Genomic DNA, 12,885 nt, shown 5'->3' with positions numbered 1-12,885 from the left:
GAAGAGATTACTGTTTGGTAATTATTTTAGAAAATAAAGTATCCTTGTTGCTGCTCTATTTTCAATGATTTCTCTTGTCTTCTGATTCGAGCTTTGGAGATGACGATGATAATTGTAAAAGTAGAAAAAGAAAGAAAAACATTTTTCTTTATTAATAACGCTTAATGCTTATATTTATAACTACGAACGCACGCGCACATATTTAACGATACGATCATAATTTTCTATCTATTGATCTACGGTAAAATGCAATTAAAAATATGTTTCCGTGGTCATTCGTATATTTCAATGATTATTGTACGAAGCATAAAACCAAATAATATGAAAAGAAAATTCCCACGATCTTGAAATAAACAACCATGTTTAAAATTTCATTATCGACACAAAATAATCATTTCGCCGATTAATTTCATTTGTACAAGATCCATCTTTACTAAAGTTCGTATAGTAGAACATATAATTTTCCAGCGGTTAATTGAATTAGTTTTAAACCTCTTATTAGCATGATTTTCAAGTCTGTTCTAGTGGGTAAAGAAGTTTGATACCATTTTCTTTTGGTATTCAAATATAAAAAAGTAATTATAATTCTTTAAAAAGGATAAAAAAAGGATATATTTTGGGTACACATTTGTGCATATTTTTAAGAATAATTTTTTTTTCGCGTAATAAAAATCGGCTAACTTATATATTTTTGTATTGAAATGTCATTTGCATTTTTTGTTATTTAATATATATTTTTTCATTAAGTATAGTTTTTTTTTTATAATGTACATAGTCGCTTATACATATTGACTAATTCAATCGGTATGATCAGTCAATTGCTGTCCTGGCCAACTCTACAAACAACAAATGTTAAAATTAATGTAAAACCGTGAATCTTAAAGCTACATCTAACGTATGTAACTGCGTGACAGTCTAATTTGAAAGAATCAAGTTATTTAATAAAACTGTCATCCTAAAATTGCATATAATGCACTAGCATGTTGAACGTACAGTATATTAATCATATCACTTGCAACGACAATCGTGATATATCCTACGTAGCAAAATAAGAATGTTTTAATAGAAGATAATAATAAGTTTCCAAATCAACGAAATAATTAACTCGAAATAATAAAGATTAATCATCAATCATATTAAGGATTTCCAAAGCATTGAACACGTTTAATAAGGTTGGTACCAACATGAACGGTATCATTGCACCATATACACTAACTATAAGACAACATAATAAAAAATATTGTTTTTGATTTTCCTAATGAAACAAAAAGGAAATATTATTTATAAAAATTTCAACCAGTGTATTCAAAAGTAACTGATTTTGCTAATTCGTGATATTGAAGAGAATATTACGTCCACACTCGTATTGCACATAAAACCTCTAATTCTTCTACATCGTCATAAATAAATCCTTCATCTATGTCATAATTTATTATGTGTGTGTGTGTGTGTAATATTATATACATGTGTATATATATATGTATAAGTGTATAATATTATATATGTATATTAATAATATAATATATATATATATATATATATATATATATATATACACGTAAATATGTTATATAATATATAATATATATAGGGTACCCCAATATACATTATATATTATATATTTTATCTAAATACATAAATATATAATACTGATATATACTAAATATGCATACTTTTTATATTGAAAGTAGTTGCTTCAAATTATAAGCAAAATTAATATATTTTGCTAAACATATAAGATTGATGACAAAGAAAGCTATATTCTTTATGAAGTCATCCATATCAATTATAGCACAAGTCAAACCATTGCCCTAAAATTTATATAAATTGATAGTCTAGATTTCATGTAAATTGTATAACAAATAATATCTTGTAAAAAAATTTTGAAAAAATTATAAAAGATCTTTAGTGAAAATTGTTCCTATGTAATCTCTCTCTCTCTCTCTCTCTCTCTCTCTCTCTCTCTCTCTCTCTCTCTCTCTCTCTCTCTCACCCCTGTTATAACTTTATTTGATTAAAATCAATATTTTTACCTGGAAAATTAACTGCGCTGCAATAATAGAATACAATAGTGATCAAAAATCATTTTAGAGTATTCTGAAATGGCCATTAGCCGAAGACGTTCATTAGATATCTGTTATAAAGGAGATATTAATACCGAATTTTGTGCATTTCGGCGTATTTCGGATTTTCTTGAAATTGTAATGAAATACAATGAGTAATCGGGTCTGCAATATCGAAGCAATTGTATGCATGCACATATATTCATTATGTATTCCCTTTAGATATAAGTAATAGATCAAAATAACGTACTTCACCATTATAAAGAGTATATACAATTCGCTTAAAGAATGGACAAGCGTATAAAACATACTATAGAATCTACGATTGTGATCATTTACATAGTAATTTTTTTTCTCATGCTTCGTAGAAAAAACATGTTATTAGAATATTCGAATATTTATCAAATATTTAATATGTTTGAATTTGATGTATAAGGAATAAAATTTTTATCCTATGAATTTATTCTCGACGTAAAGAGATAAAAATATAATGATTTACCGACTGATAGCGGTAGTTGTTAATTCTATCAGAAATTAAAACTTCGTATAACATTACTTCTTTCACCGAAAGATGGCAATACTAGTTATTAACAGACATTTCCTCAAGTATATTATTAACTACAGTAGATAAAATCGAATCATTTCTTAACCAACTATAACATAAAATATATGATTCTGATGACATTCTACAAGAAAGTTTTATCTGTGATATGATAAATACTCTAAAGGAATGAAATAGCTATATATAATATAAAATATATGTATATGCGTGTGTGTGTGTACATATATATATGTATGCCAATATGTAGAAGATTGAATAAATATTCTGTTCCTCTTCTATAGTTGATATATATGAAAATAGAAAATGGATCATGAAGAGGAATTTCTAAATAATTTTTTTACTCAAGTAACACAGTTATGCTCAGATAAAGCAAAAGAACTTGTTGTAAGTAGTTTCCATTTCTTTTATTGCCATTGTATGCTATGAATACATTTAATGAGGATATATTTATAGTATATAAAATCTCTAGGAGAAAGAACGAGAATCATGCAGACAAACACAAATGGGTCCATGGGGAATGTTGTTGATGACATTACCACAAATAGCATTTACAGAGCGCTCTTATGCAGATCTTGGTTTTCTTCACACTAAAAACAAAGGCTTCCTGAGGAAAGATGTATATATTTTATGTAATCTATGAAAAAAATATTATTAAAATATATATTTTTTCTTAAGAATATATAAATAATTATGTTTTTCACAAAACATTAATGGAAAATACTCATTTAGCTCTGTTCCTTAGAATTCCTTAAAAACTGTCTATGAATCATTAAAATCAGATCTTCGAAGGTTAGAAGAAATGACAAGAGGAACAAATGCCATCGGTGCTATAGTTGCAGAGGTTTCTAGTCAACTTTATCAATTCATTGTTGCAAGGATCCAGTTAATAGATTTGTTAGTATGATATTTACATATTTTATTACATTAAATCTTATATAGAAATGTTATGTTTTAGCTACGAAAAAATGCACAGTATGAGCATTAACAACAAAGTAATGAAATATCAAGAATTATTACAATCTATTAATACAATAGTACAAACACATTCTTTGTCTTGTTCTCATTTGGCACTAACGGCTATAAAAACAACTTTGACGTAAGAACAACATGTACTATGTCTTTTCCTATATGAAAGAAAAGATAGTTCATTTTATATTATTTAACTTTATTTATTAGTTTGGAATGTGAAATATTGGTTCAACTAACAGAAGCGCATATAGAAATACAACACTGGAGATTTTTACCTACTCTTATGGCACTTTTTGGAGCACAGACACGAATGTCAGCATGGGAAAGAACTTTACAAAGCAAAGAGGTTTGTACTTGTTATTTTATGTGTACTGTTAATAACCTTTCTATAATAACTGTAGATACTTCTAGTCATGGAAATTGGGCTTTGGCGCTACATTTCTTAAAGCTAATCAACAGCCAGCATTGTATCAGTGGTTAGTAAAATTAAAAAATGCCATATTAGCAAAATGTTCTTTATATTTTCATACAACACTGAGCCAACAAGCTACTCCAGGAGAAATGAGAAGTATAATGAGTAAACAAAGTGTGGATTATTATCACAAGTAAATTATGAATTTAATAGTTAGTAAATTCAAACTATTGGTATATTCTTCAATACTTTTCATGTATTTCAGAATTCAAAGTTTTCAACGTAAACACGATGTAGTAGCTGTTTTAATAGTATTTGATTCTAGAGGAATGAAAGATTCAGGACCAGGTTATAGGCATTCCGGTAGGAAATCTGAAGTATCCGAAGACTTCACAGTTGTTGTTAGTTGTCCATATGTAAGTATAAAATAATTGTATGTAAAAAAAAAAGTATAAATTATAAAATATAATTTTCTTACAATATAATCATATTTTTAGGCATTTACTCAAAAACCATTAATCCATTGGGATAATATACAAAACAAGATAAGAGAACGTTATGCAGAACTTCTTACTATGGATAAAATAATTTATGCTAAGAGTTTAAGGGTTAATTGATAATTTTCTTGCTGTATTTTTATCTTTAAAATATTTATCAATGAAAACATAAAATTTTTTTACAGGATTTATGTACATATGCACTGTATAATGTGGATCCCAAAATGACTTTAGTGACTATATATGAGACTGAGAAACAGAAGGACAAAGAAAGGCATGTCTCTACATTTATGTCCGATATGTGTACACAAATCAAATGCAACAAAATTTATGAATCTTTGAAATTGGCGAAATAAGAAAAATAAGAACAAACAATTATAAATAATCTACAGAGATGTGCACCATAATCCTTTTGGTACTTATACTTTTATCATATTCTTATTATTACTGTAGTAAATATTCCTGTATTATCAGGAAGCATAGAAACAATGGGAAATAAACAATCGCATGCTGCTTACTTTTACAATGTGTTGTTAACATATTTTTTTTTCTCTTTCTTTTTTAGAAATATATTTCCTTTCAATAATCATTCTTTATAGATTTTAATTTATTTTCGAATGAATAACGAAATGCACGTGATAATAGCTTGTACGATCTAAACAAAATATTATTAATTAAAAAAAAAGAAATTACTTACTATTTTTATTGAGTTAATATTCTACTAGGACAAAGTGATGATAAAACATATCAAAAATCTTCCTTTTATTTTGCTTATATCATACATGCATTTAAATATTAATTAACACATGTCATTATGAATATTACAATATTATTAGTAATATATTTTTTCTTTGTTGAAAGACATTTATATCAAAATCATTTTATTTTTAACTTCTTACCCGATTTTTTAAACTTCTTTAATTGATGACTACGAACAGAAGTACTATTTGCGAAAATAAAAATTATTACGTATATCATTTTATTAATAACCAGACATTAATCTTGAAATAGCTTTAAATTATCGTAATATTGAACTTTCCGTCGATAACCTCTCTCTGAACGTTGATTTCATCAACTAAATCAAAATAACTGCTTAAAATTGATTCCTTAGCTTCTAATAAATTCTAAGCTTAAAAATTGGACAAAGAATATATTACATGGAATTTGTCAAAGTAAACGCGCAAGTCCTTTCTGTTCTACGTAGCATAAACTCTATTTTCTAACGTAACACCGCCAATAATTAATTATTAACAATGCAGGAAGTTTTAATAGGCCGAGGTTACTATTATAAGTCTCTTTTATCTCTTATAGCAATCCCTTTGTCACCCAAAAGAGAATTACTTATTATCATCTAAAAAAAAGAAAAGATCAAAGAAAAGATTTAATATTGTAATACACACGGTAGGAAGAACATGAAGTCGTCGGATTTCTATCACAAAGGCGATTACAAAGAGTATTACAAACTTTTACAATTCTTTATGCGTATATGCGGTCTCTGGCCTTATCAATCGTTTTTCGCTAAATATTTTTTTATAACGATGACAATATTCTTAAGCGAAGGGATACTCGTTGGACAGGTATTTACACATTTGCGTGCGAGCTGTGTACGTATGCGTGCGTGTGTGTGTAATATATAATATATAATATATATATACAATCATCAGTAAAGATATATGAGAATGAAAAAAAGACAAATTAACAACAAAAAAATAGAAAATCTCTCTGTTGAAATGTACTAATTTTTTTTCAATCTAGTTAATAGAGGTAATACAAATTCGAACAGATTTAAACGAAGTGATGGATTGTATACCTAATTTATTGATATCCATCATTGTTGGAATAAAATTCATAGGCCTTCTATTCAATTCGGAAAAGGTATGTGATTCACATAAATCATTTCAATAATAATTATGTCGTTAATAATTCTCCCATGGAATGTACACAGAAGAAATGTATCGATAGAATCGCTGAGGATTGGCAAGATTTATCTTCGAATGCGGAAATTGAGCTATTGAAGGCGTTTACCGTTCAAGGACAAAAGTTAGCTTTCGTTTACTTATGTAAGATAATAAACGATACGATTACTGTAATAATAATGATAATAATTACACATTCAGAAAAACAAATGAACTAAAAATGAAACACAAACACTACAACATATTTGATGAAAAAACCTGAAACATAAAAATATCCCAGTTTTCAAAAAAAAAAACACGATAACACACCGTATAGACATTAAAGAACATCTGAGGCCATAGTATGGAACTAGATTCGCAGTAACGTTTAGAACAAAAATTATAGCTAAAAATTTAGTATTCAAAATAAGAAATTTATACTTAATAGTATTAATGATTAGTTCATTTGGAACAATAAAATGGGCTTATATCGATCTAGAAAACGTATACCTATAAAAACAAACGGAATTCACAGAATTCTATAAGCTATACTCCAAATCATGTAAAGAAAAACTAACAATAAACATGAACGAAAGAGACAAAGAGTTCATAGATATACGACAAACAAACAAACATATATACAATTATATACAAACAAACGAAAACACTAAATCTATATCCAAACAAACATGATAAAATTCAAACAGCAGGTGTACTGAAAACATGTACCATTGCGCGTGTCTAGTGCTCTTAAATATAAAAGAAGAAGATTAAACCATGCAGAGCTCCTATTTAATTCTCCGATGAATAGGAGAAAAAAAAGTATTATAATATTAATGGAGAATAGGTCAAACTAAAATTGAGTTTACTTATTTTTTCTTATTTTTCATTTTGTTACAGTTCACGCGTCATTTACCGGCTTCATGTTTTTGCTGCAATCAATCGTGCTGAGCTTCAATTCTGATAATTCAACAAATATAATCTCTACTGTTCCGTATCGCGTGCGATATGGCATCGATATAGAAAAATATTATTACGAGATACTATTTCATTGTTACGTTTCCGTATTTTCCCATATGCTCATTTTATCTTCCATAAATTTAATATACATCTCGTTTATTCAACACGCCTGTGGATTATTTTCCGTAATCGGGTAAGTATCTGATGATCCTGTTTATATAGAAGACTAATCGAAAATATAAACATTCTTTAGAAGTGCCATTTATTTCAAAACGTTATATCAAACGGCTCTTTTATGAATCGATAATTTTTTATTTTTTTTTCTTGTAACAACTTTTTTGATACAATATATTACAATATGATTAATTGATATTGTAACTTAAAAAGTTAAAATCTTTTTTTCAATAATTGAAAAATATATATATATATACATATATCAAATATATCCTTCTCTTAATTAATAATTAACAGCTAGTAAAATTTAACAAGTTTTTTCAGATATCAATTGGAACATATTGGCAATGAAGAACGTTTGGACGTTGATCTGAATATTAAAAGGGTCGATGATAATAATTATCATATTGCTTTGAATTTGAGATTGTCTACGAAAACATATTAAAGTTATAGAGTTCGTATCAATATTAAATTATTTTGTCTTTTTTCAATTCAATTTGAAATTACAATTTTATAGATTTTCCGAGTTCATAGATGGATCATTCTCGGTTAGTTATTTATTTAACTTGGGATTATTCGTGTTAATTTTAGCCGTTTCTGGTACTCAGGTAAAACGATAAAATAAATATTATATGTAATTAGAAAAATTATTTTTGTTATAACAAAAATTACTGTTTAATCTAATAAAAATGAACTATTTATCACTCTACAGGTACTAATGCATTCCGATCAAATAAATGAAGCTGTGTGATACGGCAGTCTTTTTATCTCTATACTTATACAAATATTCTGGCAATGCTGGCAAGCACAGCGCTTATTGAATTGTAGTAATATGCCTTACGAGGGCGTGTGAGTTAAATTCGTCACGTTAAATCTATTTAAATTTTAATAAATATTTATACAATTTCATATATATTCTAAAATAGATCTTATAGAATATGTATACAAAACTTTAATAATACTTCTGATATATTATATAAAATATATATAATACATTAAGTAAAATATTTATATTTTATATATACATTACATTTATATATTTAGAATTAAAATATATATTAATATTAAAACATTTAGATATATATATATATATTTATATATAAATATATAATATTTATATTTATATTTAAAATAAATATTTCATTATCATTATATACATATATATATGTATATATATAAATATTATAAATAAAATATAAATATTTCTTTTTAAATATTGAATAATTTCAGGAATCAAGGACATTGGTACTATACTTCAACTCGTTGCAAGAAAATTCTTACCTTAATCATAATTAGATCTTTGAAACCATGCGAGATAACAGCAATGAATTTAATGACTTTCTCCATAGAAACATTCAGTTCGGTAAGATTTTGTATTTGAATATAGCTTGGTCTTATATAAGAAATCAACGAATTTAAATTATCCATCTTTTTCTTTTTTTTTTTTACTCAAAGTTATTACGAACGGCGATGTCTTATTTCACCGTATTGCAATCAATGCATTGAATTATTACATGCGAAATAGCAAATAGTAAATAGAATAATCTATTTCGATTGTGAGAGATAGCAGATTATATAACTAATAAATAAATAAAATAACTGTGATAAAATATAGTTAGGTACATTACGTTTCTAAAGATAGTTCAATTTTCTTATATTTCTTCGTATCATTCTTATATTCTTCGATCTATAAATCTATCTCTCTCTTTCTCTGTCCTTCTCTTTCACCCTCTTTCTTTCACTCTCTCCCTCTCTCTCTCTCTCTCTCTCTCTTTCACCCTCTTTCTCTCACTCTCTCTTCCTCTTTTTCACCCTCTTTCTCTTTCTCTCCCTTTCTTTCTCTCTTCTCTATTTCTTTTTCTTATTTCTATCTTCATGTTCTCTTTCTAGTCCTTCTTTCGATTTTCTTGACGTGTCATACAAAAGCTTCTTTCATAGTCGACTACAATACGGACGAATAAAAGAGAATAAATTAACGCAAAATCTTTGAGACTATTGATTATACTTCAATAAACGTTACTTCAAATTAACTTCGCATATATAAAAGGCATTAGAAATGTTCTAAAGAAAGTCGGAGACTCTTTTGATTTAAATATGCAAAATCTTCCTGTTAGAGGTATAATTCTTTCCGTTTTGAAATAATCGATGACGGAAAGACCTTAGCGAGAGAATCTTTAATTCTTACATAGTAGGAGACAAGACTATTAGAAAGAAAATCTAATTCTATAGTCAGTCTACCAACGATGACGGAAATACCTAACGAATTTTTTCATACGTACTATTATCATATCAACGTAAGATTTTTACAAATTATTGGATTATGGCCCTATCAATCGATCTTCTCAAAAATTGTTTGCTTAACTATGAGCTTTGTAATAGCAGAAAGTATCTTAATTCCGCAGGTAAAATAATAATAATTTCATTGTCTTGACAAGTTTCATAAAAACTTATTAACAATTTTCACTTAAACGTTCTTTCACGAATTACGAATAGCTTTTCGCTGCTATAAAATTAACTCGAATCGATACGATTAACATTTTGAAGTGTATACCGACAATGACAGTAGCCATAGGGTGTGGTGTTAAAGTGATTAATATGGTTTATCACGCTAAGAATGTATGTATATATGCACCTATCCGTCTATTTATTTATTAAGATTATAAAATACGTTGTTCTGTGATCGTTCCGATCACAATCGAAGTTACAGATTAAAACGTTACTTTTGAAAATGATTAAAAATTGGAACTTGATCACCGGAGAAGAAGAAATTCGAATTTTACGAAGTTACAGTGAACGTGGTAGACAATTAACTTTAATTTACGCATGTAATTTAAAATATATTATATCACAATTTTTATATTTATACGTTGATTCTATGTTTACATAGATATGTACATTCACATAGGTTGCATGATAATGACATCGTTAACATTTATTATGTTTCCTATATTCAAAATCATAACTGAAGATTCAGAAACAAGTGATAAATCGATTGTACCTTTCGAAGTGGATTACCTCTCTCTGATCGATGTTAAAAAACATTATTATATTATACTGATCCATTGTTATATATGCGTTATCGCACATATTCTCATAATAATTGCAGTGGATACCATGTTCATAAAATTCATTCAACATAGCTGTGCGATGTTCGCAATCCTTGGGTAAGTATTATATATATATATATATATATATATATGTATGTATATATACACACACAATCACATACATACATAATTATATATAAAATATTACATATTATGTATGTATATATAACAAATTACATATATAAGTACGTATATATATATATATATATATATATATATATATATATATGAATTATAGCATATAATTAAATAAATTACATATATATATATATTAAACATATATATATCATGTACATACATATATACATACATACACATATATGTATATCCAAAGTTTCTATGATTAGACAATTATTATTATTTACATAACATAACATAGTTCCTTCTCTCTCTCTCTCTCTCTCTCTCTCTCTCTCTCTCTCTCTCTCTCTCTCTCTCTCTCTCTCTCTCTCTCTCTCTCTTTCTCTTTATTCGAGTAAATTATAATAACATTGGAATAGATATCATTTAGAACATATGGCAGATACCGAGAACGAAAAATCAGATCTTAACTTAGATGACAAAGCTTATTGGAGAATCATTAGTTGCATTCGTCAACATAAAGAAATAATCGAGTTAGTATCGAGTAGTAATATTTCTTATAATTATAACTAGAATATTGAATATTTTTAATATAAAAAATTGTCGATGTTGCAGTTTCGTCGATCGTATCGAATCTATATATTCAACGTATTTTTTCCTTCAATTAGGTTACAATATGATTAATATGAGCATTACGGGTACACAGGTATATCATTTTACTATGTATATTAAAATCTACAGATTACATTACAATTTTAATCAATTCTAAAATGAAATTATTCTTTTACAGATAGTATTATACGCTGATGAAATGTTCGAATTTATTAGATTAATGCTATTAGCGTTAGCTCAACTTCTTCATCTGTTTTTCGAATGTTGGCAAGCACAGCAACTAATAGATCATAGTGCTCTAATACACGAATCTATGTAAGTTTATATACTTTCTTTGGAGTTTAATGATTTTTCTAAGAAAAAAAAAAAGAGAGAAAAGAAAAATATTAAATCGCAGGTAACATAAATAGATGCAAAGCTGCTTGGTATAGAACCTCGGTGAAATCAAAGAAGTTGATTGGAATAATGTTAATAAAAACTTTGGAGACTTCAAAACTCACGGCTGGTAAACTGCTCGTCTTATGTTTCGAATGTTTTGCCGCGGTAAGTACTTATATATGATATATTTATACACTGTTAATTATATATATATATATAATTTTTTTAATTTTATTTTATACAACATATGTATATATATAACATTATATATATATATATATATATATATATATATATATATAAATTCGATAAATATGTTTACTACGTTTCATTTTTAAACTGAAGGTCGTTAATAAATCAGTATCATATTTTACGATTCTTCGAACAATGCAATGAAAGATAAACCTTATGATTCAATGCTGGATAAACTAAAAAAAGAATAATCATGGTTATGTAATTATGGTTGTCTTGAAAATATTATAAATGACATTTTTGTTAGTTTAATCGTATATCGATCTTGTAATAGAACTTATATTTTAATAAATAATAACTATATGAAAGTATCACTGTATTATTGATATAAAACAAGCAAGAAAGTAGAGTAAAAAATGACGATGATAATTCTAAATAATTAAAAATCTTTAACGAGTAATGAATAAATTAATTAGAATACTTTTTCACTTTTAAACGTGATGCTAATACGATTGCCTTCTAATTTTGATCTAACGTAACATAATGAAACAAAAATATATATATATGTACATATACGTACCGTAATAGTACAATTTTGCCTGTAGATGGCGAGTCAATCGATCTCATTGAAAGTTTGGTACCGTAACGCGAGAAATTCAAAAAGGTTATGATCATGATTGAATGGAATCTTTTGCAATAAAAAATTTAAATCGAGAAATATATTTTTACAAAAAAAATTTGCTTTTCATAATACTTTCTTTGATCTCTGTAAATTTGATTTTCCATTTACGATGATGATCATCTGCCGAAGGATCCTAATATTAAAATAGTAGTAAACTATATATTACACTTGATTTATTAGAATGTGTTAGATTAGATGTTGCATATATACATATATACATATCGTATATACACGTACCCAAAAAACGAATATACGTGCATATTTATAATAAAAAAGATATAGGAAAGGGGAAAAACAGATC

At 26.8% G+C, this 12,885-nt stretch overlaps 2 protein-coding genes across 12 annotated transcripts; both read left to right on the top strand.

Moving 5' to 3' along the window:
* Positions 1–2,723: 2,723 nt before the first annotated feature.
* On the top strand, positions 2,724–8,436 carry LOC127063988 (KICSTOR subunit 2-like). 11 transcript variants are annotated; one of them, XR_007781543.1, is made up of 13 exons: positions 2,725–3,009; positions 3,095–3,241; positions 3,368–3,519; positions 3,581–3,721; positions 3,802–3,940; positions 4,006–4,199; positions 4,272–4,422; positions 4,504–4,614; positions 4,689–4,918; positions 5,815–6,378; positions 6,466–6,563; positions 7,299–7,551; positions 7,857–8,436. XR_007781543.1 is itself a non-coding variant. In XM_050994423.1 (9 exons), exons 1-9 carry the CDS (start codon positions 2,929–2,931, stop codon positions 4,857–4,859), a joined length of 1,287 nt encoding a protein of 428 aa, XP_050850380.1. In that variant the 5' UTR covers positions 2,725–2,928; the 3' UTR covers positions 4,860–5,029. The 11 variants fall into 11 exon arrangements, 1 of the variants encoding a protein (XP_050850380.1); XR_007781540.1 differs by having other exon boundaries at positions 6,449–6,563; XR_007781541.1 differs by having other exon boundaries at positions 6,449–6,543; positions 7,857–8,435.
* A 2,719-nt stretch (positions 8,437–11,155) lies between these two features.
* Positions 11,156–12,265, top strand: LOC127063875 (odorant receptor 83a-like). The gene is made up of 5 exons (XM_050994144.1): positions 11,156–11,253; positions 11,336–11,426; positions 11,511–11,647; positions 11,743–11,875; positions 12,056–12,265. The coding sequence occupies exons 1-5, from the start codon at positions 11,156–11,158 to the stop codon at positions 12,104–12,106; spliced, it is 510 nt and encodes a 169-aa protein (XP_050850101.1). The 3' UTR covers positions 12,107–12,265.
* The last annotated feature ends 620 nt before the right edge of the window (positions 12,266–12,885 follow it).

Source organism: Vespula vulgaris, chromosome 5 (genome assembly GCF_905475345.1).
Source record: "Vespula vulgaris chromosome 5, iyVesVulg1.1, whole genome shotgun sequence".
Taxonomy (NCBI): Eukaryota; Metazoa; Arthropoda; class Insecta; order Hymenoptera; family Vespidae; genus Vespula; species Vespula vulgaris.
The sequence above is the reverse complement of the archived record's forward strand: the minus strand, read 5'-3'. Positions and strand labels throughout refer to the sequence as shown.

What these genes read in the sequence shown, in the direction of transcription:
- LOC127063988 (XM_050994423.1), top strand. Translation starts at nt 2,929, where the DNA reads ATGGATCATGAAGAGGAATTTCTAAATAATTTTTTTACTCAAGTAACA. An exon ending in GCTATAAAAACAACTTTGAC is followed by an intron (nt 3,722 to 3,801) that starts GTAAGAACAACA and finishes TTTATTTATTAG; the next exon opens with TTTGGAATGTGAAATATTGG. An exon ending in AGTGTGGATTATTATCACAA is followed by an intron (nt 4,200 to 4,271) that starts GTAAATTATGAA and finishes CATGTATTTCAG; the next exon opens with AATTCAAAGTTTTCAACGTA.
- LOC127063875 (XM_050994144.1), top strand. Translation starts at nt 11,156, where the DNA reads ATGGCAGATACCGAGAACGAAAAATCAGATCTTAACTTAGATGACAAA. An exon ending in TGAGCATTACGGGTACACAG is followed by an intron (nt 11,427 to 11,510) that starts GTATATCATTTT and finishes ATTCTTTTACAG; the next exon opens with ATAGTATTATACGCTGATGA. An exon ending in GCTCTAATACACGAATCTAT is followed by an intron (nt 11,648 to 11,742) that starts GTAAGTTTATAT and finishes TAACATAAATAG; the next exon opens with ATGCAAAGCTGCTTGGTATA.